Source organism: Harpia harpyja, chromosome 13 (assembly GCF_026419915.1).
Source record: "Harpia harpyja isolate bHarHar1 chromosome 13, bHarHar1 primary haplotype, whole genome shotgun sequence".
In the NCBI taxonomy this organism is placed as follows: Eukaryota; Metazoa; Chordata; class Aves; order Accipitriformes; family Accipitridae; genus Harpia; species Harpia harpyja.
Window position 1 is genome coordinate 42011462 of NC_068952.1, and position 25063 is coordinate 42036524.

General features: G+C 40.8%; 1 protein-coding gene across 5 annotated transcripts in view; it reads left to right on the plus strand.

Annotated features, from left to right (window-relative positions):
* DOCK5 (dedicator of cytokinesis 5) overlaps window positions 1-25063 on the plus strand; it is a 120839-nt gene that overhangs the window by 53553 nt on the left and 42223 nt on the right. For all 5 annotated transcript variants that reach the window (XR_008237879.1, XR_008237880.1, XM_052805362.1 and 2 more), the window contains 19 exons: window positions 4758-4798; window positions 5821-5876; window positions 6682-6778; window positions 10612-10760; window positions 11605-11740; window positions 11886-12043; window positions 12745-12826; window positions 13582-13711; window positions 14442-14514; window positions 16038-16180; window positions 16787-16912; window positions 17461-17585; window positions 17962-18060; window positions 18212-18284; window positions 19154-19257; window positions 19938-20130; window positions 21539-21636; window positions 22589-22678; window positions 23808-23908. Coding sequence is in view for 3 of the 5 variants with exons in the window: in XM_052805362.1 (XP_052661322.1) it covers window positions 4758-4798; window positions 5821-5876; window positions 6682-6778; window positions 10612-10760; window positions 11605-11740; window positions 11886-12043; window positions 12745-12826; window positions 13582-13711; window positions 14442-14514; window positions 16038-16180; window positions 16787-16912; window positions 17461-17585; window positions 17962-18060; window positions 18212-18284; window positions 19154-19257; window positions 19938-20130; window positions 21539-21636; window positions 22589-22678; window positions 23808-23908 (2074 nt within the window). In the remaining 2 variants the exon portion in view is untranslated. The remainder of the gene's footprint in view (window positions 1-4757; window positions 4799-5820; window positions 5877-6681; window positions 6779-10611; window positions 10761-11604; window positions 11741-11885; window positions 12044-12744; window positions 12827-13581; window positions 13712-14441; window positions 14515-16037; window positions 16181-16786; window positions 16913-17460; window positions 17586-17961; window positions 18061-18211; window positions 18285-19153; window positions 19258-19937; window positions 20131-21538; window positions 21637-22588; window positions 22679-23807; window positions 23909-25063) is intronic.

Sequence of the window (25063 nt, forward strand, 5' to 3'; positions counted from 1 at the left end):
TCTGATCTTTTATATATTGCATAAAATCCATTTAATGAAAGGTACAATTGAGGACCTGTGTTCTATTTAAAAACAACAAAAACAAAACCCAAACTTTATGACCTTTCTTTGCAAGTCTGCTATCCTTGTGGTCTTAATCAGACTTCAGTTTGAAAGAGTGTTGTAGTAGCTGAAATTTGCCATGTCATCTTCAACTGAAAAGCCTTTCTCCATTTAGCACATCTCTGCTTGGGGAAAGTACTCAAGAGAAACACTTAAATAGTCTATCATTCCTCTGAAGCTTTAGGCAGATTTTGGTTTTCTTTAAGAAGAAATCAAGTAATCAATTGACCACTGCCAAAAGCTTTTGTTCCTTTTAAAATGATGGATAAGATTATTGAAAATTGGAGCAGAATTCTGAAAAAACTGCATGAGATACCTGCTGAAATAGTTTTGCGTAATAATATACAACATGCTTTTATGCAGTGATCGCAAAATATTTTACAGGAATGTGGTTAATGCCAAGAAGCCATTTTAAATACGAGGAAGCGGTGGTGTAGAAGGGCTGAGAGACTGTGTCAAATGAAATTGAAATCACTGGGAAAATATTCTTGTTAAGTTCCACGAGCTTTGTATCACACCCTAAATAACTTCTACTTGACCATTCAATTAATTACAACTTAGATAAAAATAGAACCTAAATCTTCTCATCCCTAATCCAGTACTTTATCCATTGGTCCATGATCAATGTATAATCTTATCTCCATCCTGTGGAAGGAATGGAATATCTTCTTTCCTCCTAACTCACTACTGGAATATTGGGGTTTATGTGGTCAAGCTGATTTACCTTCTTATTGCTAGAGATAGGGGACAAAACTGTGCTTAAAAACAAACAAATAAAACCCAAACACAACCCTCCCCCCTCAAAAAACCCCAACAAAACAAAAAAGCCCCACCCTAAGCTCTAATTTATAGAATCATAGAATAGTTTAAGTTGGAAAAAACCTTTAAGATCATTGAGTCCAACCGTCAACGATGCCCACTAAACCATGTTCTGAAGTGCCTTGTTTACGCACTTTTTGAATACCTGCAGGGATGGTCACTCTACCACTTCCCTGGGCAGCCTGTTCCAATGCCTGATGGCCCTTTCAGTAAAGAAATTTTTCCTAATATCCGATCTAAACCTCCCCTGCCGCAACTTGAGGCCACTTCCTCTCATTCTATCACTTGTTACTTGGGAAAAGGGACCAACACCTACCTCACTACACCCTCCTTTCAGGTAGTTGTAGAGAGTGATAAGGTCTCCCCTGAGCCTCTTTTTCTCCAGACTAAACAACCCCAGATCCCTCAGCCGCTCCTCATGAGACTTGTGCTCCAGACCCCTCACCAACTTGGTTGCCCTTCCCTGGACACGCTCCAGCACCTCAATGTCTTTCCTGCAGTGAGGGGCCCAAAACTGAACACGGTACTCGAGGTGTCACCTCACCAGTGCCAGTACAGGGGAACGGATCACCTCCCTACTCCTGCTGGCCACGCTATTTCTGATACAGGCCAGGATGCCGTCGGCCTTCTTGGCCACCTGGGCACACTGCTGGCTCATGTTCAGCCGGCTGTCAACCAGCACCCCCAGGTCTTTCTCTGCCGGGCAGCTTTCCAGCCGCTCTTCCCCAAGCCTGTAGCGCTGCATGGGGTTGCCGTGACCGAAGTGCAGGACCCGGCACTTGGCCTTGTTGAACTTCATATGATTGGCCTCAGCCCATCGATCCAGCCTGTCCAGATCTCTCTGTAGAGCCTTCCTACCCTTCAGCAGATCGACCCTGCCTCCCAACTTGGCATCGTTTGCGAACTTGCTGAGGGTGCACTCGATCCCCTCGTCCAGATCATTGATAAAGATATTAAACAGAACTGGCCCCAATAGTGAGCCCTGGAGAACACCACTTGTGACCCACTGCCAACTGGATTTAACTCCATTCACCTCAACCCTCTGGGCTCATCCATCCAGCCAGTTTTTCACCCAGCGAAGAGTACACTTGTCTAAGCCATGAGCCGCCAGCTTCTCAAGGAGTATGCCATGAGAGACAGGGTCAAAGGCCTTACTGAAGACCAGGTAGACAACATCCACAGCCTTCCCCTCATCCACTAGGTGGGTCACCTGGTCATAGAAGGAGATCAGGTTGGTCAAGCAGGACCTGCCTTTCATGAACCCATGCTGGCTGGGCCTGATCACCTGGTTATCCTACACATGCCATGTGAGCTCACTCAAGATGAACCGCTCTGTAATCTTCCCCGGTACCGAGGTCAGGCTGACAGGCCTGTAGTTCCCCGGATCCTCCCTCCGACACTTCTTGTAAATGGACGTCCCATTGGCCAGCCTCCAGTCCTCTGGGACCTCCCCTGTTGACCAGGATTGCTGACAAATGATGGAGAGTGGCTTGGCAAGCTCCTCCGCCAGCTCCCTCTGTACTTTTGGATGGATCCCATCTGGTCCCATAGGCTTGTGAGTGTCCAGACGGCATAGCAGGTCATTAACTATTTCCTCCTGGATTATGGGGGGTATATTCTGCTTTCCATCTCTGTCTTCCGGCTCAGGGGCTGAGTACCCTGAGGATAACTGGTCTTGCTGTTAAAGACTGAGGTAAAGAAGGCATTATGTACCTCAGCCTTTTCCTTATCTTTGGTGGCAATGTTCCCCTCTGCATCCAATAAAGGATAGATATTCTCCTTGGCTCTCTTTATTGTTAACATATTTGTAAAAACATTTTTTGTTGTCTCTTATGACAGCGGCCAGATTTAGTTCTAGCTGAGCTTTTGCCTTTCTAATTTCCTCTCTGTATGATCTAACAAGATCCCTGTACTCTTCCTGAGTTGCCTGCCCTTTCTTCCAAAGATGATAAACTCTCCTTTTTTCCCTGAGTCCCAGCAAAAGTCCCCTGTTCAGCCAGGCCCGTTGTCTTCCCCGGTGGTTCGTCTTGCGGCGCGTGGGAATAGCCTGGTCCTGAGCCTTTAAGATTTCCTTCTTGAAGAATGTCCAGCCTTCCTGGACCCCTTTGCCCTTCAGGACTGTCTCCCAAGGGCCTCTCTCAACCAGTGTCCTGAACAGGCCAAAATGGTCGAGGGGTCTTAGATCCGTGGTTCTTTATAGAACCTTCTTTGCTAAATATATAAATATATGAGGGGAAAAACAAAAAGAAACAAAACCCCCAAAAACCCCACCCAAAAACCCACCCTCCCCTCCTCTCTTCCTTGCCTCATTATTCCCTTAAATCCCTTTGCTGCCTTGATGCTGCTCCCTCTGCCAGTCAGCTGAATGTAATCGTCTTGGATCAGTGTTGTCTGTCTTGATAGCTCTGAACATCATTCATGCATTATAGACCATAATCTATATCCTTCATGTTTGCTAAGAGGTAGGGTCAGTGTTTTCAGTTTCAATGCAAGTAGAACCTTAGGAGAAGAGTCAAAAAACGGTGCTCTAGGAGCATGGTTAATTGAGAGTTGGGGTCTCAGGGAGTCTTCACATTTGGAACGATGTTTTTAGTGGCTAAGAGTCAGTGAGAAAGTGCAAGTTTGCATCCTATCCCAGAGCAACACAAGCGACATTGTCTGCACATCAGCATTTAAAATGGAGCAGATTCTTCCTCTAAAATGTTTAGTTTGTTATTTCCAGTAGAGTAACTTCAGGAGGACTGAAGGTGAGGGAAACTGTTGCTTATGGCAAGGAACAGGCACCCGGTGGAAAGAGTGCTTGATCATGCATAGCTCTTACATAGCCAAGACAAATGACAAAGGTGAGGGTGGAGAGAAAAAACCCTTTGTCTCACACAGTTTGGAGGTGGTGAAAGACGAGCGGGAGTGACTTGCCCACAGCTTTTCTTCTCTCCTGTCTGCTCATTAAGGAAGGCTCACTTGAGGACATAACAAATACAGCAATTTTTTCATACGCTTGCATTTCAGTGACCTTGAAATCAAAATACTGGTCAAATCTCAGGTGCTGAAGTGAGAAGAAATGTACGTCTGAAAGTGACATATGCTTCTGAGTCTTGGGAACCACAGTTACTACTTTGTATCTTATATTTTACTAGATCTTGTCAAGATAATATTGAGAAACAATATCTGTACATGGGCAAGCAGTTCAGGGTGGTTTTTTTTTTTTTGTCTTACCTAATAAAACATTCTCTTTCAGCTTTCCTTTGAAGGAAGGCGTTAGCTTGAGTCACAGAAGAAAATAAAGAACCTATACAATGTGGAACTATAAGATCATTTGGATGAAAATGTACTTCATCATAGAAAAGAAAATTTTAAGGGAGTGGAATGTAATTGGACTTGGGAGACTTGAATATTTCTCTTTGTCGGATACATGCTATGTGACCTTGGGCTGGTAGTTCTGCGTGCATGTCTGTGTGTCTGCCTCATCTGTCAAATGATCATAGCAGTAGTTCAGTGCTGTGTATATAACTTGCAAGGTTTATGGAACAAGGATTGTCGCTTTCAAAATGTATAAGCATGGAGTGGCCTGCTTTTCCATTGAGCCCTATCAGTACAACCCAAATGGATCTCCAGAGTAGAAGTGAGGGTGTCAGTTCATGGTAGGAAGAGACACCCTTCTACCCTACTCTTAAGAACCAAGCCTCCTACAAACAGAGCAGAAGTGTCTTCGCAATAGTAGGCCTCAAGTGAGCAAGATCAATAGATTTATGTTGTAGAAACGTGGTGAGAATGATAAATGTGTATTTAATTGCTGTAGACAGGAAAAAAAAAAAAAATTTGTTTCCCTTTGACAGGCTGGTACCGAGGATACACACTCCGAAATAAATCTAAGAAGGTATGACCTCACTTTTCAGTAACTGATTTTTATTTCACACCTTGCCAGACCCTATCCGGTGCTGTAATCTGCTATGCTTCTGCTGTATTTCTTGTCTTAATACTGTGCAGGTCTCCTGATCACTATGTCCTTTTCCTTAGTGATAGAAATAAATGCCCTTGAGCTAAATGTTTCAGAACCATTAACTGGGTACTCCTCCATTGTAAGCGTGTGTAATGTAGTTTGAACTAGCAGAATTGACTGTTGCGTATCTGCATACAGTGGCTTATTGCTTTATTATTATGGTCTTGGACCTGTACACATCCAGCTTTAGTTATATGTAGTGGTAAGATTAGAGTTTTGATTTGACTTGGAAAATATTCCAAAAATTATGCATGCATGTATCCTAGCCAAACCTCCAGAGGTTTGTGAAACCAGCCTGAAAACTGGATGGAAATCTGGTTTCCCATTGGAATCCTGGCACTTCTCATGTGGTAACATCTTTCACAGTCTCCATTTGTCAGGTGTAAAGGGGAATGAAAAGGAAATAGGAAAGGATTGCAGCACTCCTAGAAGGTTTCTTTTAAATAAAGGAGACTTGGGACTGGTGAATTTCTACAAATGCTGTCATGTGTTGTGAGCTTTTCTAGAGAACCACAGGTCCAGGGCAACTTGACAAATTACTCCAAGAATATTTCGTAGCAAGGGCAAATGGGTATGACTGATAGTTTGCAAGAGTTTACATTTCATACAGGAAGATGAGTGTCATTACAGTGAAACAAGGAACTGACTTCTCTGAGGTGCTAATATCAAATATAGCGTTCAAGCATGCAACCTGATGCTCCTTACTGTCTTTCTTCCTGTGATACCGGGGCTGGTGGACCTGACACATATCTGGTATAGGTAAACAGTAAACATCAGTCGCAGTTACTGTTCTGCTGATCATGCTGTTACCCCTTTCCCCTGCTTTCTGTTGAATGCATTTTTGTCATGTCATATCCTATGGTGTGGTTTATTTATTTTATTTCTGTATTTATTTTTAGGGCATTTTCCCAGAAACATATATCCATTTAAAAGAGGCAATCGTGAAGGACCGGGGGTAGGTTGGCGCTTCTTGAGATGTAAAAACAATGGAATGCTATTTCATTTAAAAACAAACAACTTAAGTAGTGGTGGTTGTAATGAATGCTACTGGTCCGTGTGTGCAGCAGGGCGTACCACCTGTGCTAGATTTCTAGAGCTGCATAACTTCTTTTTTTTCAGAGCATTGTACATACCAAAGCAGTTGTAGGCATAGGTGCAGGAGAATATTATTTGCAAAAATAAGAAAGCTCTGCTAGACAAGTTAGTAGTGAGTCAGGTCAACCAAGCTACATTTAGCTCCTCTGGGGACTCTTGCAAGTCATAACACACTCCTGCTCGCAGCCAAGTAGCCAGCAGGAGTGTGCATTCCTTCCTGTCTTGGAAAACATTTGAGGAAACGACTCCTCATTTGATTCTTAGAGCTGATTCTGTGATCATTATAGTGAGAGGAAAACAGCAGCTGCAAAGGAAGAGACTTTAGAAAGTACTTTTTTTTTTTTAATAACTGTGGCCAAGTTACCATTGCAAGTGGTGATTCTTCCAAACTTAATTTCTGTCCATTTAGCATGTTTCTGGAATGGATCCATTGAGAAGAACGAGACTGAAAGAAACTTGAAATGTGTTTGCATTAAAAATGGGTAATGAATGTGCATGTATGTGTTGGAGAACCAATTGAACACCTGAAGAATCCTGGCATTGTGTGTGAGTGAATTGTGTGAATATCAAGCCCTCTGAAATTTTGATTTATGTATTTATCAAAAAAGGATGTTTTACTAGTAAGTTTCAATCTCTTTTTTTCTGTTTTCTCCTTTTTTTTCTAGACAACATGAAACAGTGATTCCAAGTGAATTGCCCCTTGGACAAGAACTCACTTCTACCCTGAGGGAGTGGGCAGTTATCTGGCACAAGTTATATGTGGTAAGTTTTCTTCAGTGGTTGGTATTTTATTACATGACCTCATATGAGATGAGACTGGGCTTTTTGCAGGGCATTCTAAGACTTAGAATAGAACGTCATGCAGAATTGTAAAACTATCATTATTGTAAAATTGGTCTTAAGAGAGGCTAAAAATGTTCTGCTCTCCACTGAACGGGATGTGTGATCACAGACAGAACTGTGGTTTAGTCTGCACTACAGTGTTCACTGTATTTGAATAATTGTGTGATGACACAGCACTGATGAAGCACTCACTGGCACAAGTCACTCAGCATCATGTCAGCTGGCTGGGGCTGTGTGTGTGAGTCACAGTTCACTAGTAAAATAAGAGTTCCTGTTTTGCCTGTCGTGTGTCTGTCCCGTATGAAGGCAAGATATCTGTTGTGCGAGAAAGTTATGCGAGAAACCATGATGTTGTTTTAACAGAATCTTTAGCAAGTGTGAACTCTGTTTTTCTAGAAGTATTGTAGGTACTTAATAGAATGATTGATCCTCGCCCCAGCGTGCCTACAGCTCAAATAGGCAAGATAGTCAAGGAATGGGAAGAGATTTAGGGCCATGTGTGATGGGGGAAGATTTGACTTGTCAGAAGTCACATAATATATTTAGTTCTCAGTAGGGTGGGGGAGAGACCTCTTACCTTCTAAATCTGTTTAGAAGCCTGACCATATGATAGTCACCTCAGAAAAATCAGAAGCCACGGTAATGCATGAATTTGGTGGTTTTGCTGAGGTAGGTGCATTCTTGCTCAAAGAAACACAACTGGAATTCACAACGAATTGCCTTCTTTTGAAGGTGATTATTAAAGTACATTAAAGAGAGTCAAACTTGATTTTTTTTTTCAGTTATTAGAGAGTTCAGCCTGCATAGTATGTGCTCTGAGACTTTAATTAAGATGAGAGAATAGTTTTAAATTAGCTCTAACCATGCAGTTTTCCCAGAGCAAGCTTTCCTATTGAAAATTTCACTAGGCCACAAGTACGTTTTGTCTGTGCGCCACGAAACCACAAGAATTTGTTCCACCCTCTTAATTTAATGAGAAGCCATATGTGACGTTATTACTGTGTGAAAAGAGAGTTTTGTTCTTGGCTTTTTTTTTTCTGAATAACTTTAGGATCCTAGCCTCAGAATCTATTTTTCTTAAGAGCAGAAACCTTTCATGTTCCTATGCTTAACCAATATAAGTCTTAAAATAGTCTTGGAAAATGTTGTGGTTTGAAATGGATTTGAGTTTATTTTATTTTCCCCTGCAGTATGTTTATTAAAAAAAAAAAAAAAAAAGCTAAAGGAGGAAAGAGGTATTTGAGGAGAAAAAGGGAATACAGGGGATTTTTTTCTTTGGCAGCACTTCATTTCACTACTTTAATTTCTATGTGTTTCAGCAACCATTGCACCAGTGGGTATACCTCCACTGCAAAATAAATATAAAAATGGGTGAGAGTTTTTAACTTCATTTAGTTAATAGGAGTTAGCTAATGTAAACAGCCGTAGAGATAACTTAGCTTTAGCTGTCAAATTGAGATCTGCTCTGTATTTCCCCAAAAGCTAAGACAAGTTGCCTTTTCTTTGCAATTATTTTTACACAAGTTAAGAACACGCTTTTTTTCTTTGTTGACTAAATATGTCTCTAGTATCTTCTCTACAGGAACTAAGAGACTCATCTAGCCTCTGTCAGCCCCTTCACGTTCACCCCAATCAAAAGGAAGATGGCTATTTATAAATCCCTTTAGATTTCTGTTCTCAGGGGGAAAATTACGAGTAGTTTATATCATTCATGTTCTTTGCAGAGACCAGAATGGGGAAATAATTGAAATGAGTCTCTCTTTCTGCTGTGTGGGAGCAGTTGGGGTTCATAGTTAAACATTAACAGCTTTTATACAGAGCACTGACGCTAGTCAGCTGCTGCCTGAATGTACCAGCAACATACCAGTGGGCAATTCCCGCTAGCTGTTGGGTGAGATGTAGTCAAAAACCTCTTGACAGTCATTTTGGAGCTGCATAACCATAAAAGTTGTCCCAGTAGATTAAAGTTTCATGTCCTTTGATTCGTGGCACTTCCCTCTGAAAATGAGCTGCACTTGACACTCAGTGCAAGTCAGAATCATGCTAGTAACTGGCTCAGTTTGCAGTGGTAAAGAGGATGAGGCCTGGGTTCCCTTTCGAATGGTATAAATGGTATGGCTGACACTTTTAAAGGCTTAATTACTTATCTAAGCATATATTGCTACAAATATGGTAGGTTGCCACATAGCTATCCACTTTTAAATTACAGCATCAGCCTTGGAGCCTGAAACTGTAGGAAAGAGCTGTATAGCTGTGTGACTAATTTTATTAGGGTGGAACCAGTAAATAGCATGAGAAGTATTTTCATTAATTAAAGATAACAGTAGAAATGGCAGGAAGAAACTCTTCACAAAGCAGGTTTTGATGTCCTGTTCAGTCAGTGCTTTATAATTACAGATGCTGCATTCATAGCAAATGATGAAAATGCAGTGACTGCAGCAAACTGGAGGGAGTACCTGGCTAGATAGGGGAGGCGGTGTCTGGGAATCCCGTCGTGATATTTTTATTGCATTTTTGGACAACCTCTGGCATGGTAGGTTCTGAGCAACTACTGCTGGGGTAGTCCTTAAAAGCATGGGATGAGTCAAGACTGCGTTGCATTAAGTTCTGTACAAATGTAAACAAAAATGAGTGCTCTGATGAGCAGATAATCTTCAGCCTTATTTGCTGATAGACACCAGCCAGAGACATTATCGTGTTTCCACAGAGCTACTCTGGTTTCCATGAAACTCTTGTCTGGAGGTCACACATGGACATGACAATCCATGCGTGAGTTAACAGTGGGTAGAATATGAACCTTGAAATATAATGTGCATACTGGCAGGGAAGCAGTGTATCCCAGATATCACTATCACTGCATTTTGTTGCTGTTCTTTTTTTAATGTAATGGATTTTGGGTGTATGATGAGACAGGATAAGAGAGCAGGCAGTCATGGAAATGAGTTCATGGATTCAATTTGCTTAGTGTTCTGGCTTTCAAACATAATTCCTAACACTGTAAACAGCAGTGAGGGCGGAGATTCCAATTAACCATGTTGTTCATGTTGTTAGTGTTGTATTCTGGTGACAAGGGGCCTTTTTTATACGTAACAAAGAGGCTGAAGAGTTCTTAAGGCTGGTGAAAGCTGTAGGAGAAACGGACATGAGAAAAAGCCTATGTGGGCTTCAGTGTTGGTCATCTGTCGTTACTAGTTATGTGTTGATATCTCCTTTAGACTTCTAAAAGCAAATGAAATGTTTGCCCCAGAGTCTTACAATCTAAATAAGAAGAACAAATGGGAAACCTGCATAAAAAATTACTTGTCCAATGTCACACATTCTGAGAGTGGTAGAGGTAAGGAGAAAGAGCCTTTGTATATTAAGTTGGCATTCCTGTCTCAATCTGCTGGAACACAGTTGCGATCATTTAACATCATCTCTCTGTCCTTTATATAAAAAGCACTCATCATAGCAGTTAAAGTGCTGGAAAACACAAGAAGTCTGTTTTTTTGTCTGTGAGGTTTTTCTGAAATAATGTCCTGAGGAAATGGTGAAGACCCCGAATCTTGAGACACTTAAACCTTGGCAGTGCAAAGTACTGGAGAATTTGTTCCATGGGTCTAATCTTGTAGTGTCATATGGTGCCAGTTTCTCAGATATTTTTAGTTAAATACAAGTTGTATGGTAGACTCAGTTGAGTACATTTCGGAAAGCTTACTGAGCTCATTGTTTTCAGGCTATCACTACCTTAAAATTGTCCCTTTTTCCTGTAGGATAACAAGACAACACAGTTTCGGCATGTCCAACAAATGACTTACAGCCTGATAGAATGGCGGTCGCAGATACTGTCTGGGACCCTTCCCAAAGATGAGCTAGCTGAGCTCAAGAAGAAAGTCACTGCTAAGATTGATTATGGCAACAGGTAAGCTCCAAACTATGTCTTGAAGGCAGGGAAGAATCCCAAATCCCAGTAAAGGCTCTAGATGGCTATTAATACAAAATGGTGTAAATGACCACACAAGGGGAACACTGAGTTAGGCTTTACATTTTTCCTTGGAAAGGGGATAATTACAGCTTTCGGTCCCCATCAGAATGTGACTAGCCTGGCAGGTGGGCATGTAGCAGTTGGTTCTTCATATGCCAGCAGTCTCTGACTTGGCAGGAAACCTCACCTGTCTTAATTCTGCAGAAATGCTGGCACATGATCGTATTTCCCATGGAGGACAATTTGTGCCTGGCTAGCGGGATTTGGATGCTGGTTATGAACAAAACTGCTTTATCAGCAACTGAGTAATACAATTCTATAGGCCACCAAAACTCCACCTTTCACTCGTTTGTACAGAACAGGGATTGTCTCCAGAACTCATTTATCTGCCTGTCAGACTTGATTCAGGTCAAATAAGTCAATTACGAAGAAAGCTTATGGCAAAGAATAATAATTAGCCATAATCCATAAGCCTGATAGATACACATAGCTTTTTTTAAAAAAAAAAAAAACCAAACCTTTAAGTGAGAACGAAGATGATGTAATCTTAGAATTAAGTTACCTAATTATTTTTCCCTTTAATGGGAAAATGAAGGGTGAGGGATAAAAGTATTTTGGGACAGGAAAACCAACAATGTGATTATTAGAAGGAATGGAGTTGGTGCGCGTTGGCTGCCTAGTGCAGTCCACAGTCTGATTTGTGGTTTGTGCTCTTTCAGTCACCTTTGCTTTTTAAATATTGTGTTGCTTCTTTCGTCCTCGTGACTTACATGCTACTCAGGATCCTAGGTTTGGACCTGGTTGTACGAGATGACAATGGGAACATCTTGGACCCAGATGAAACCAGCACAATCTCTCTCTTCAAGTCCCATGAAACTGCATCCAAAAGGATTGAGGAAAGAATCCAGGAGGAGAAGGTACATCTCTTGTTGCTGGCTTTTTCCTCTTCAAGTAACTAGTACCTACTGTATTTGTACATTCTTCTTAAGGATATTGTGCTACTTTGGCAGCAGAACTAAATTCTTCTCTGTTTGTTTTTAATGGGAGTACTCTTCTTTGCAGTCCCTGCAACAGAATTTGGACCTCCGAGGGCAGCCAATATTCAACACAACACATACGTATAGCCTATATGTAAACTTCAAGAATTTTGTCTGCAATATTGGAGAAGACGCAGAGCTGTTAATGAGCCTTTATGATCCTGATCTCTCCAAATTCATCAGGTAGGATTTTTTGTAGGCGCATAAGCAGTTTAGTCATCACAGTGGTCGTTCTAAAGAAGCCAGTATAGGTTAGAAAGTAAGAGCCAGCAGATAAGTTTTTCAGTTCTGTTGGTTGCTGCCCCAGTGGTGATTTGGAAGGGGGTTATTTAATTTCAGGTAAGTTAGGAAGTCAAGGTTCTGAGCCCATGCGCTCCCCTTCTCAAAGCTCGACATTTCTGTAACACATTAGTCAAAATCCCAGATTGTCTCTTTATGTTCTTAAATTTCCCTACTGTTGTCACTAGGCTTGATGCATTTGATTAATTGCTTCCTGTTAAATCATGTATATGCATGACGTTTGCTGTCAAGTCAGTACGAGTTCACACCTAAGGGTTGGGCATCTTGTACTGGTAGGAGAAGATATGAAGAACTTTATCAAGGAAGCATGTACATGTCAGGCACCCTCTGTCTCCATCATCGAAGTTATCAGGTGTGGACATGCCATCAGTTATATAGGGAAGTAACTGAGAGTACCCATTCACATCGTGCCTGCCTTCTGCCTTCACTGAAATGGGTCACTTCAGAATCACTTTGGTATAGAAGATTTTAGCACAATTTTTCAAATATTCTTAAAAGATCAAAATACTTTTGAGCTTTTGCCCAGGTAATGGGAATGTTAGGTGTTGATTTATTTAATATCTTTTTTATTCCTTTATTTGCAGTGAAAATTACCTGGTTCGTTGGGGCAGTAATGGGATGCCTAAAGAAATCGAGAAACTAAATAACCTTCAAGCAGTCTTTACCGTAAGTTATTGCATTTACATCCCAGAAATGCTTCCCCCACGCTGCAAACATCGAAGTTTTGGGTTCTTTCCCTTACCCCTCCCCTCTCCCCACCCAGCAGAGGGGGGTCACGTGGCATTTTGGGGTGTTTTCATGGACACTTAAAATCTTACAGGCAGCCTCAGAGGAATGCTTCTGAAAAATATTTTTTTTAATATGTCAAATCAAAGCAGTAGTAAAGGTGCATTATTTTGCAATAGTACTGTCAGTGGGTGTTGCTTACCCATGCATTTCTGAAAATCCTATTAGGCACATCTCTGTTGGAGCCTAACTGTACCGAAAAACCTAGGCTTAAGATCATACTTGTTTGTTGTTCATTGCTTTGCTGATCCTACTCTTCTTCTTTGCAACAAGTTGTTAATGGAAGAATTGCACATGAATGGGATAATTTCTGACAAGTGGCAAAGGTGGCACAAACTAACTGCCTTGTCATCAGCATCTAGTATTTTGGCAATTAACACCACTTACTCTCCTTTCAGTACTGTTGCTGGGATTTGTTATCAAAGAGTAAAGGGATGTTTAGAAATTGCTGTGTGGAAATGGCTAGTGTTTTTACAGTATGTTTTTTTTTTCCTAGGGCTCAAAGGATACTGGGTTTACTTTAAAAACAAATAATAATTTCCTTATATATGTGTGTACAATCTAACAGAAAAGTCTTTCTCTGTCCTCTTCCATTCATAAAGCAGATTGATATAACTGTTTTAAATAATTTCTAGGATTTAAGCAGTTCTGACTTGATCAGGCCGAAAATCAGCTTAGTGTGTCAGATTGTGAGGGTGGGGCATATGGAGCTGAAAGATGGGAAGAAACATACCTGTGGACTCCGGAGGCCCTTTGGTGTGGCAGGTATGACAAATTCAATCAATGGAGAAAATAGCATGGCCCAGTGGCTGGGGCAGTGGGCTAAGGAATTGGGAAGTATATGCTTATATGTCAGCAAAGCCTGCTGACCTCTTACTGTCACCATCTCTGGCTTCAAAGTGGAGATATTGATACTGAGCTGCATATAGTACCCCTTTGAGACCTTTTAATAAAAGTTGTATATGAAGATAAAATACTGTTACTACTGTTCACTTTTTGTTTTGTCACCCCCTAGAAAGATAACACACTGCCATCAGTACAGTAGACTTTTCAGATCTTTGTCAAAGAGGGATTTGCTCCTCATGACTAATGGGATGACGCTGGAGTTTTTAAAGGAGCCTTGGTGAATGAGACATCCAGTTCCTGTTCAATTCCCGTGATCTCTTGTGAAGAGACTTGCTGGAAATTTGTGGTGGAAGAAAATTTCAAAATAATCAGCATTTGAAATCTAAGTGTAATTTCTTTGCCTTGAAGTGCTTGAGTCCCACCTGTTTTTTATCAGAGACTATATTCACATTTACTACCATAGGCTGACTTACACATCAATGAAAAGGTGCTTTTTAAAAAGTTGAGAAGGCAGTGGTGCTCTCTATTGCTGTCATGAGTGGCATTGGCCCAAAATAAGCAACTGTTGTTTCCATTCTGATAGGGGAAGGCTCCCTCTGTATTCTTTAGCAACTTGGCAAACCTATGTGATGTACTTGTGTTGTTGCAGTGATGGACATAACTGATATCATACATGGAAAGGTGGACGATGAGGAAAAGCAACATTTTATTCCATTTCAGCAGTAAGTACTGGACTTTATTGTTCATCACATCTGGCTTGTTTAAAGCAGTTGTCCTTTGGAGAAGGACAAATTTGTATGGGAGCCTGGCAGTGTACCAAGGTCTCTACAAATAGATTAGCTTATGGCACTAGTCAGCTCTTTGAAGGAAAAGATTTTTGTCAGCCCTCTGAAGCCTTTGTTCCCCTTGATTTATATGTCTGTATGATAGGCTAAATTGCTTAAGGAGTTTTGGCAACGCAGCTGAAATTACTAGGTACCCATATCATCTGAGGTAAGAAAGAAGAGTACAGTGCAAAATAATGTTGTGGGGTCTGGGGGATGTGACCCTCAAAACTCTTAGGGGATTGAGAGGCAAGGTTTTCAGAAACACCTGAGCATAGAGAACACAAGTCCTCCTTGTCACTATTGTGTGGTACCCTCTGTATTGTCTGCCTCTTAACTTTCCAGATTACCTTGTAAAGGTGAGTCAGAGGACAATAGAAAAGGGATTTGTCCCTCTTTCAGGGAAAGAAAGTCAAGCCCAGTGTGTTTTGCATTTCTGTATTGCTAGTTAGACTTGTGTGTTCTGCCTGCTCTCTGATTGCTCACTTTTTCAGCACGTTACAGTAACTAAAATGAAGCTTGTTCGGGTAGACTCAGCCATGTTGTTACAGTCCTAAAAACAGCGATCAATTTGGTGTAGCCATATGTTATTACAAGGTATTTTCAGGGGAGATTGTGTGGGTTTTTAAGAAGGATGTCTCTTCCTTTGCAGAATAATGTTAGTCTGCTATCGTTTTTGTTTTTTTTTTTTTAAAACATTTTTCTTCTGTTCTAATGAGGCTGAATTTAGATCCAAATCTGGATGCATCTACAAGGATGGGGAGCCAGTGAAGACATCGTTTTGTATACGCTTTGGTTCGTTATTGATGGTGTGTGTATAGGAGTGAAGTCAGGTTCAAGATCCAAAGCTTGACAGACATATTTGTGACTAGGGATAGGTTCATCACTTGTGAGATCTCACAGCAGTCATTAGTTATGTTAACTTATCACTAGTTAATCTACATAGTCTCTTAGGGACAGCTCTGAGGCGCACCTGAAGACAGGGCTCAGCTCATCTGATGGGAGTGCAAGGCTCTATGTGCTGAGCTGTTCCTGCGTGGTAGCCAATAGCTGGACTTGTTTTCACAGGTCTGCAAGGCAGTCTGTGGATGGAAAACAAGAACAAAGTACAGCTGGCTATGTTTATGGTTGTCCTGAAGGCTGCTATTTCAGTATGATACAAATGTAGGTAGTCATGGAGTCTTTAGGTCAGTGTTACTTATCCTAAGCCTGAGCTAGCACTGTGATGTGTTTCCTGGTATGAGAGTTTAAATGTACTTCCATTGGGTTTGTGCAGGTGAAGAATTAGAAGAAAAATTCCCATGGAATCCTTTAAAAAAAATATTTCCTTGGAAAACAGTCAGCTGTTGGCCAGCCCTCTTCTTGCAGAGCACATGTTTGATGTTTGTCTGCTACCCAGTCTCTATTGTTGTTCTTCTCAGGATTGCCATGGAAACATACATCAGACAGCGACAGCTAATCATGTCCCCACTGATAACTTCCCATGTGATTGGAGAAAATGAGCCCCTCACTTCTGTCTTCAACAAAGTCATCGCTGCAAAGGAAGTGAATCATAAAGGGCAAGGTACAGCAGTTGGGCGAGAAGCTAATGTAAAAACCTGGTGCGGGGAAGGGTTCCCCTTGCTTACAAAGGAAAATAAATGGCTTGTGAAAGTCCAGAGATCAAGGCTTATTGGAGTTTGCTACCTTCCCTGAGCCAAATGTATGGTCTTTGTAATGGCTGCGACCCAGCACATTGGGAGCTACAAAAAAGATCAAAACAAGAGCTTCTCTAGGTGACGACTTATTTGCTAGTAATGTAATATTTTTAACATATTTTAAAATATTTTTAAGTGAACATGGCTGGTTGCGGTGTCTAAATGGCTTTGGGTTTAAACTGCATTATTCAGGATTCTTCTGCTCCTGCTTGTGTGTCTGGCCTTTACTCAAATACACTGGTGGATTCACCTCAGAAAGTTTGTATTTTACTTCAGAGAATCTACTTGCCCAGTAAGGTCTTATTCAGCATTAGGGAGATAGAGAACTGGGCAAGTGAGAACCAGCTTGGGATATTTAAAGCATTGTTGCATGGAGATCACAGGAAGAAACAGTTTTCTGTTAAGCATAGGCTTAAATTTCATGTTTTCATACTTTTTTTTCAGTAAAGGAGTGTTACCTTTTTTTTTCTTAGGTCTTTGGGTCTCCTTAAAACTGCTTCCTGGCGATCTAGCACAGGTTCAAAAGGATTTTTCCCACCTTGTAGACAGATCAACTGCTGTGGCTCGCAAAATGGGATTCCCTGAGATAATCCTTCCTGGTAGGTCGCATATGCCTCTATACTTCCATGGAGTGAAAGAGGTGGTTGAAATTCTAGAATTTCTGCTATGAACAGATTTATTTTAAAGCTGTCTGAAAACTTGCTTTCATTTTTCTTGAAATTCCCAGCTGATCATTTATTTTTTGTCAAAGAAGTGAAAACATAAGCTTCCTTTCTTATACTGAAAAATGATAGTGTGTGTACTTTTTGGAAGAAAACTTCTGTTTATTCAAAGAGACCTTTTTGTTGCATATGTTTGACTCTGCTCTATTTAATCCATTCAAAGTGGATTTAGCCTTATAGAGCTCATTACATTTTAAAAGTTACATAAAGACAGAGGTTTATAAAAAGGAGAATGGTACATTTTAAAAGATTTTGTATAATTTGAGATGAAGATGAAATGGTGTGATGTTGGGTGTCATTAATTAGGTGGTATCAGTAAAGGCTAAGAAGAAGATAAGGATAACCTGGTACCCAAGGATGTTAAATGTTAACCTGTAAAACTGTCTGTATGAGAAACACAACTCATTAGGCGCTATGAATTTTAGGTGATGTTCGAAATGATATCTATGTCACCCTGATACAAGGGGAATTTGACAAAGGGAAGAAGAAAACTCCCAAGAATGTAGAAGTCACCATGTCTGTACATGATGAAGATGGAAATCTCCAAGAGGTATGATGGCCTTTGCAGGAGGTCACAAGGCTGCTGTGTTTGCTAGGTGATAGCTGTGGTCCATAGGATCTTACGTATCAACTGTATGCAAGAACTGTGTGATAATGAACAAAAGGTATTATAGGTGATCTCAGTGACCAAATTTGAATACTCAGTGATATTTTTTTTAATTAATAAGGGATGTGAGCAAATCTTTGAAGATTCTGTAAAACTTTGAAAGAGGTGACATGCATTGAGTTCCCTTGACTGTGAAGCATAGACCTTGAGTAACTCTGACAGTTACATGCTCTGAAAATTTCTGACCCAAGATACTTCTTGCTTTCATTCTAGACCTTACCTTTTCTTTCCCCCCCTCCCCTTGTCTTTTTGTCCAAAGAAAGCTATCCATCCTGGTGCCGGTTATGAAGGTGTCTCAGAATATAAGTCTGTTGTTTATTATCAAGTCAAGCAACCTTGCTGGTATGAAACTGTAAAGGTAGGAGTGTGTAATTTACAGTCTTGCTTCCTTTGTGTAGAAACCAAACTAATTTAAAATCAGTAGGCACATCAGTAACACTGTCCTGTAAATTGACTGGAGATAGAGAATGCTGGTGCTGCATTTTTTCCTTGTGTATTGTCATGTGCAGGTGTCCATTGCAATAGAAGAAGTCAGTCGTTGCCATTTAAGATTCACTTTCCGTCATCGGTCATCACAGGAATGTAAGTATCGGAAAAGAAGATCTGCAGGAGTACTGTGCTCTTCTTACTCTCATTGAGATTTTCTGAGTATCCACCAAAGGTGTAGTGCTTGCATTTCTACTTATTTCCAGTCTTGTGGATTTTCTTGCAAGCAAAGAAAAATAATTTCAAAATTTTTACAGCCTTAAAAAAGGTTTGGTGCTGGTTTTGTTCTAAAACTAAGATTAGATAGGAAGCAACATGTTAGCCCCTTTGAAAGACAATTGTCAATGCTTGTTGCTTCTTTGGCTTCTCAGTGTATGGTGTTGTTTTTACTTTACTTCAAGGCCTTCACAAAATTCAGTGCAAGGGCTGGTGGGCTTCTAATGGTCTTCCTATAGGAGGATTTCAAATTAGGTTAATGAATGGCAAATGAGAAAGTTAGAGCCAGAAGTTTTATCAAAGGACTTCAGAGCCCTGAAACAAAATCAATAATTTGAGACTAAGTCCTTTAAAGGCTCTGAAAAGAATTCTCTTAAGGTACCTGGGAGATGCAGTGATGTAATTCCACATCCATACCTCACAAGCAGATTTGCGAAGTCCCAACCAAAATACCTATATGATTATATATGTCCATCCAGCAGCACAATTAACCGCTAAAGTTGTGTGGCAAGAGATGCTTCAGAGAGGACATTTTTCTGTGTAGTTGCAGATACTTACTAAGTGCCTTGAGATGAGAGGGAAAGAAAGAGGGCTCTTTCTACTGTGGATCACAAAGTTTGCTAGCTCCATGGCATTGTCGTGTGATGCTATTAAATAAAGAAGAAGCTGCACATTGTTAGAGCTACATTATGGATCGTATGGGCATAAATAAGACAATTTGTAATAAAGATTTTTCTTTCTCTTTGCAGCTAGGGATAAGTCTGAGAGAGCTTTTGGCATGGGCTTTGTGAAGTTGATGAATGCAGATGGAACAACACTGCAAGATGGCAAACACAATTTGATTGTTTACAAGGTAGCTTGGGCATTTGCAGCCTTCACTTCTGTTTAACTAATCAAAACAGCTCTCTTGGCTGATTTTTTTCCTAGCAATGTAAACATCATCATTGCAGAGATTTTTAATAATTTTTCTAGGATAACAGGACAGTTGGGGTTTTTTGTTGGTTTTTTTTTTTTTTTTTAATAAGTCACCCTCAGCTCTGCTTTCACTGATGGGTTTTCTGACTGCAAGTACACAAATCCAGTACATCCTTGTATGTATCTGTATAGAGCACTTTTCCTGTAACATCATTCATGTAGACAGTGTGCAACAAACAGGCCTGGTGAACACCTGCTTTGGAGGATCAGTGTGTGATGGGCAGAGAAACCTGGTGCCCTTAATCACAGTAAGAGGAAAAAGTTAATGCATTGCAGTAGAAAGCTGTGAAGTGGGGCAGGGGGGAACCCTCCTAAAGTCTGTGGCTTGAATCACTCTGAAAAGAGCTTAGTTCATTGGCAGTATGGGCAACTTCTGTTCCCTAAAGTTAGAGACCCAAACAGACAATGTGAGTAAACAACTATAGACATGAAAAGGCGTTTAAAGCTCTCTCTGGCTGTCACTGTGTTGAAGCGTGTCTGCAGATGAGAACTGCAAGAGGTCAGACAAGGTGTGCTCAGTGTGAGATAACCCTTGTCTTTGCTGTGTTCAACCAACAGGGTGATAACAAGAAAATGGAAGATGCTAAATGCTATTTAACTCTTCCTTGCACCAAAACGGAGATAGAGGAGAAGGAGGCCCCCTCGGGGAAAAACCTGCACCATCTAGCCAACTTCACACCCACTAAAGATAGTACAAAAGACAGCTTCCAGATTGCCACTTTGATCTGCTCCACCAAACTTACCCAGAATGGTAGGTTTTGCATTAGCAGCCTAGCTATCATGCTGTATATTTGAAGTAAAGGCAGCACTTCCTTTATGCAAAATTTTTTGCCATGTGTGGGCATAGTGCTTTAGCTTTAATCTTGCGGTTTCATGTGTCAATGGCAGCCCAATCCCAGCATTGTTGGCATCATGTTGCCAGTACAAGCTACAAAGACGTTTATGCAGCCACTAGAGACCATGTCACGTGAATATTTTATCCAAACTACCAATGTTAAATCGAACAGGTTTGTCAGCAGGTATAGAAATGGCACCCGTCAGTGACAGTGTATGTGTGTTTTCAGAATCATAAATGTTTAAGGTTACTTACCTTCTTTCCTCTGCCTATTAAGAATGTAGCAATTAGAACTGAACTCTTTAGGATGCTATTACGCATTAACTCTGCTTTGCGTGTTGCCAAAGTGGTCAAAATGAAGAATGATGTATATATGCGAATAAATACAGTTTATGCTGGAACCTGCTGGTAAATGATGTGAAGTTTCCACTAGATCTGGAAGGCTCTTGGTATAACACACTCTCTGACTTTGGGAAGAAGCTTGTGAAAATGACTCCGGCTGTGGCTCCATCAAGGTGTACCTGTGTAGCTGCTGGGAGATGGGCATGAGCTGTTCTGCTCACTGTTTAAGCTTGGCCAGTTAGCTTAAGTTAAATGCCATACTGATACATCCATGTGCATGAGGACTGAATCTGACTTTCATTATCCTGTCTGATGTGCAGGCCAAGCGCAGTTGCATCTTTCTGCCCTCCTGCATGTAACCTCTGTTTCTGAATGCGGCATTCTTTGTCAAGGCTGTTAAGTTTCACATGTATTCTTACATCTGAAGGTGGTAAATTAATTTAGTTTCAGAACAGAGATGATATGTACATATTTCATTAACATGCAAGATGTGTGTGAAACCTGCCAGACTCCTTTGAAAGCCTCAACTGTAGTTTGTAACTAAACTTGGGGTCCTGGGATATCCCAGAACTGTGATGAACAGCTCTGCAGCTTAATGTCATTTATACAAGAGGTTTAACTTTAAGAACCATCTCCAAGAGGCTGCTCTAAAGTGAACACAAGCATTAGTAAGAAAAGTCATGGACTCTCATAAAATTCCTAGCTTGAGATACTTTCTCTTGAGTGAATGAGAAGCCTGCAAAATTGTCTACCAAATGCCTTGTATTATCAAATTACACCCGGGTTTCCATTCATAGCAAAACTTAACTTTCTTGCCAAGACAAAAGAACTATCTCAGGGTAATATTCTGTGCATCAGTGTGACTTTTCCTTGTAAGCTGATTCTAAAAATAACCTCTAGTACTTCTGTATTGTTCTGCAGCCATTAAGTCAGCTTTCTTGTTGTAATCTGTTTCTAATTGCTCATGTTCTGTCCTTGCTAGTTGACCTGCTGGGTTTGTTGAACTGGCGTTCTAACTCTCAGAACATATCTCACAACCTAAGGAAGCTAATGGAGGTGGAAGGAGGAGAAATTGTAAAGGTATGCATAGAGATTTGGGTCTCCTTGTTATGCAAACACTTATGTTTGTGCTTGGTGTTGACCTTGAAGGGTTGCAATTGTGTTGTACCCAGAAGTTCTCTATATAGGCCAGGAGAGCCATTCTAGCTGCTGAGCAACAGAACAAAAGTTACACTTTGCCCCAAGAGCTCTCATTAGTGGAATTCACCAGAATTACTGAAGCTAAACGTTACCGGGATCGGGGAGATAGTTGTGACTTTATTTTCCCCTGTATCCTTACAAAATAGAAGATACATTCAAAACCTAACTTCTAATTTTCAGTAGTGGCTCTGGGCCTCCATTGTGATTCGGGACTTGCTGTCAATCTAGGAACAGAGTGCAGAGAAGGCCCAAAGAGCTTGTAGTCAGAGTACTGTGGGGAATAGACCTGAAATGTGGGGAAGTGCCACAGAAAATAGTCTGCTGAAGGATTTAGGAGGTAAGACTTCCTGTGGTTCCAAGTGTGGATCTTTTGGGATTATGCAAGGCCATGGTTTTACTTAACTGCTGAACAACTAAAGTAAAGGCTGTGTCATTGCAAACCAATCTTTACATAAAATGTCATGCCTTAGTACAGTGTATGTAGTTGATTTGGCCCAGTGTAAGCTTAAACTATATGGACAGAATTAAGTGTATTCAGTAGGCCTCTTGCTAGATAAAAAGGCAATAAAACATAACAGTGGGGCCATTCAGAGCTGATAAGAAAAGATCCTCCTTGCTATAGTGAGGGAGAATAGTGTGATGATCATGACAAGCATGTGAATGAATACAAGACTAAGATCTCTTTTTAAATGTTCTTTCATGGACAGTTTTTACAGTTCAACTGGGCTAGGCTGGAAGGGGAAAAATGATCCAAAAGAGTAGGCTCTTGGGCAGGATTCCAGAAGTAATCATCTTTTCCCACCCTTTTACTATTTATTTTTTTCCCCTCTAGTTTTTGCAAGACACCCTTGATGCACTTTTTAACATAATGATGGAAATGTCAGAAAATGAAACCTATGACTTCCTTGTGTTTGATGCACTGGTGAGTGAGTCTTTTGTGGATTTAGGGTGTTTTTCAGCTATGTTTTCAGTCTCTTCCTCGTGCTTCCTTTAGATGAGTGATTGGTATTTTGCTCTGAGAAATAAATTATATTTAAACACTTCTTAAGGCATTTTCAAGAGCTAGGACTGAGATACGCATTGAGCTTTTTAGTAACCACAGTGAAAACAGCAATAAACGTTTACATAAGTTATAGTAATTCCTTCAGATAACTTCTTGCATTAAGGCAATTTACAGAAGAGAAAAACCGTATTATCTATGTGAAGCACAAAGTGAAATGATTTGTTCAGGGTCATGGTGTTGGAGGATTTGTGGCTGTGGCGGGAATAGAACCTCTGCACCCTAAATCCTAGCCCAGTACTTGGGCAGTAGGGATGACTGCTCCTCCGAACCTTTATAGAAGGATTACAATGACTGAGTAAAAGACTTCACAAGGATTTTTCTTCATCTTTGGAGAGGCTGCTTAGTATGTGTGTGAAAGGCACTGCCTTTGGTGTGCAGTGCAGTAACAAAGCTGTGTGCTTCATGCTGATCAGCAAATACGTACTTGACAGTTCAGGAAGAAATATGAATTCAGATGTATCCAGCTGACATTGGTTGGAGGAGTGGATGTAGGGGGACAGAATGTCCTGGCTCTAACACATCATTGAAGTAACAGGACTGAGTGTTTGCTATGAGTATAAATCATCAGAATGTCGAGTTCTAGCTTTGGAAAGCATCGTTTCTTAGCTTTGAAAAATGGCCTTCAGCAGCTCTGTGCCTATTTGACCTGTGCTATGACAATGTCACAGAAAGACTGTGAGTAGTGCTGCTTCCTGTATCACTGTTGCTGCTTTGAGAAGTAGCTCCCTTTATCTCTAAGATTTTCTATCCAAATGCTGCTATGACCTACCTTCCCTCTGAGCAATGATGTAGTCACACACACCACAGTATTTAGTGACTATTAGAATATTAATAACGCTACCTGTAGCACTAATGCTATTAGAAGAACAAACAAATGAAAACTATGACCCAGCAAAACACATGACATGCAATTAGAGACTGAGTTATGTTCAAGCTAGTTAGAGGTTGTGTGGCTCTGTACATCTGTTTCCTTTTGAATTTTTGGCAGGTATTTATTATTTCTTTGATCGGAGACATCAAGTTCCAGCATTTCAACCCTGTACTTGAAACTTATATTTACAAGCACTTCAGTGCAACCCTGGCATATGTGTAAGTATTGGTAACCACAGACCCCACAGGCTGTCGTTCAGACAGTGTCTCACTGATAGTTTCGGTAAACTACACTAATGTGGTAAAGGCAGCATAGACCAGACAAGAGTGTTCCACCCTATTCTTCTGTGCTTTCAGGAGAGAAGGAAACCCTGTAATTACTCTTTTTACCCTGTGAAAAGTTTCTGTTGTAAGAATTTTTTCTGTAAGGAAAAGACACTGCTATCATGGAAGATCCTGTATCAGAGTGTGTGATTCAGACTCTCTTTTGACCTGTAGTTCTCTGTGTGTGTGTTGGCGCTGTAAAAGCATCTTCATGTTTTTCAGCCTGATTTCCTATTGAAAACAGGTTTAATGCAGTCGGTCTGTATACATCTCTCCCTTATAACTTTTGAGTGCTTTGGTCTAGTATTGCTGCTAAAAGACTGGTGGGTAGGGGTGGCGGTTATGGGTATATGCAGAAGGCAACGGAAAATATCGTTAAGTTGGTACGTGGTGGGGGCGTGGAAATTGATGAAGGAACACAAATTCATAAGAAATCTGGTCTTATGGGTATTGCTGCTCATGGAACTGTTTTGTCTTGCCAGTACCTGCCCATACCTTTTCAATCCACCCCACCCCAAAAGTACTTTGAGCAGAATAAAGTTTGAAAGAGTCTGTATACTTTGTGCTACAGTTTTAGGGGTATGTTTGAATGCGGTCACGGGGAGCAGAAGCAGAACCATGCGTGGCTGAAATAATACAAGCGACATTGTGGTCAATGGTAGCAGAGATAAGAGTGGTGTTCACCTCCACTGTCTGCCTACAACCAGGCAGGTTGAGGAGGCCACAGACTTCAAAAAAGGGCTAAATGTCATGGTGGGGCTTAAACATGCAGATTACATGAGATTACACTTTTATATTGAAACTCTCTCACATACACTGTCATTTGTTTAGAAGAAATTTGCAGTTCTTCACATTTGGATGTGTGGGTATGGACAGTGGGAGTAATTCTGTTTCCCTGTAGCGTTTTTTATCTGTGGAACTCAAAGCAGTTTAAAAAATTCAGCTCACAATTGTTAGTTGTGTTTTATTAGGGAAGGAAGAAAGCTGGTGCACAGTTTATTTAGGTACATGTGAAAATTTAGTCCTTTCGGTCAACCTGTTGACTTCATG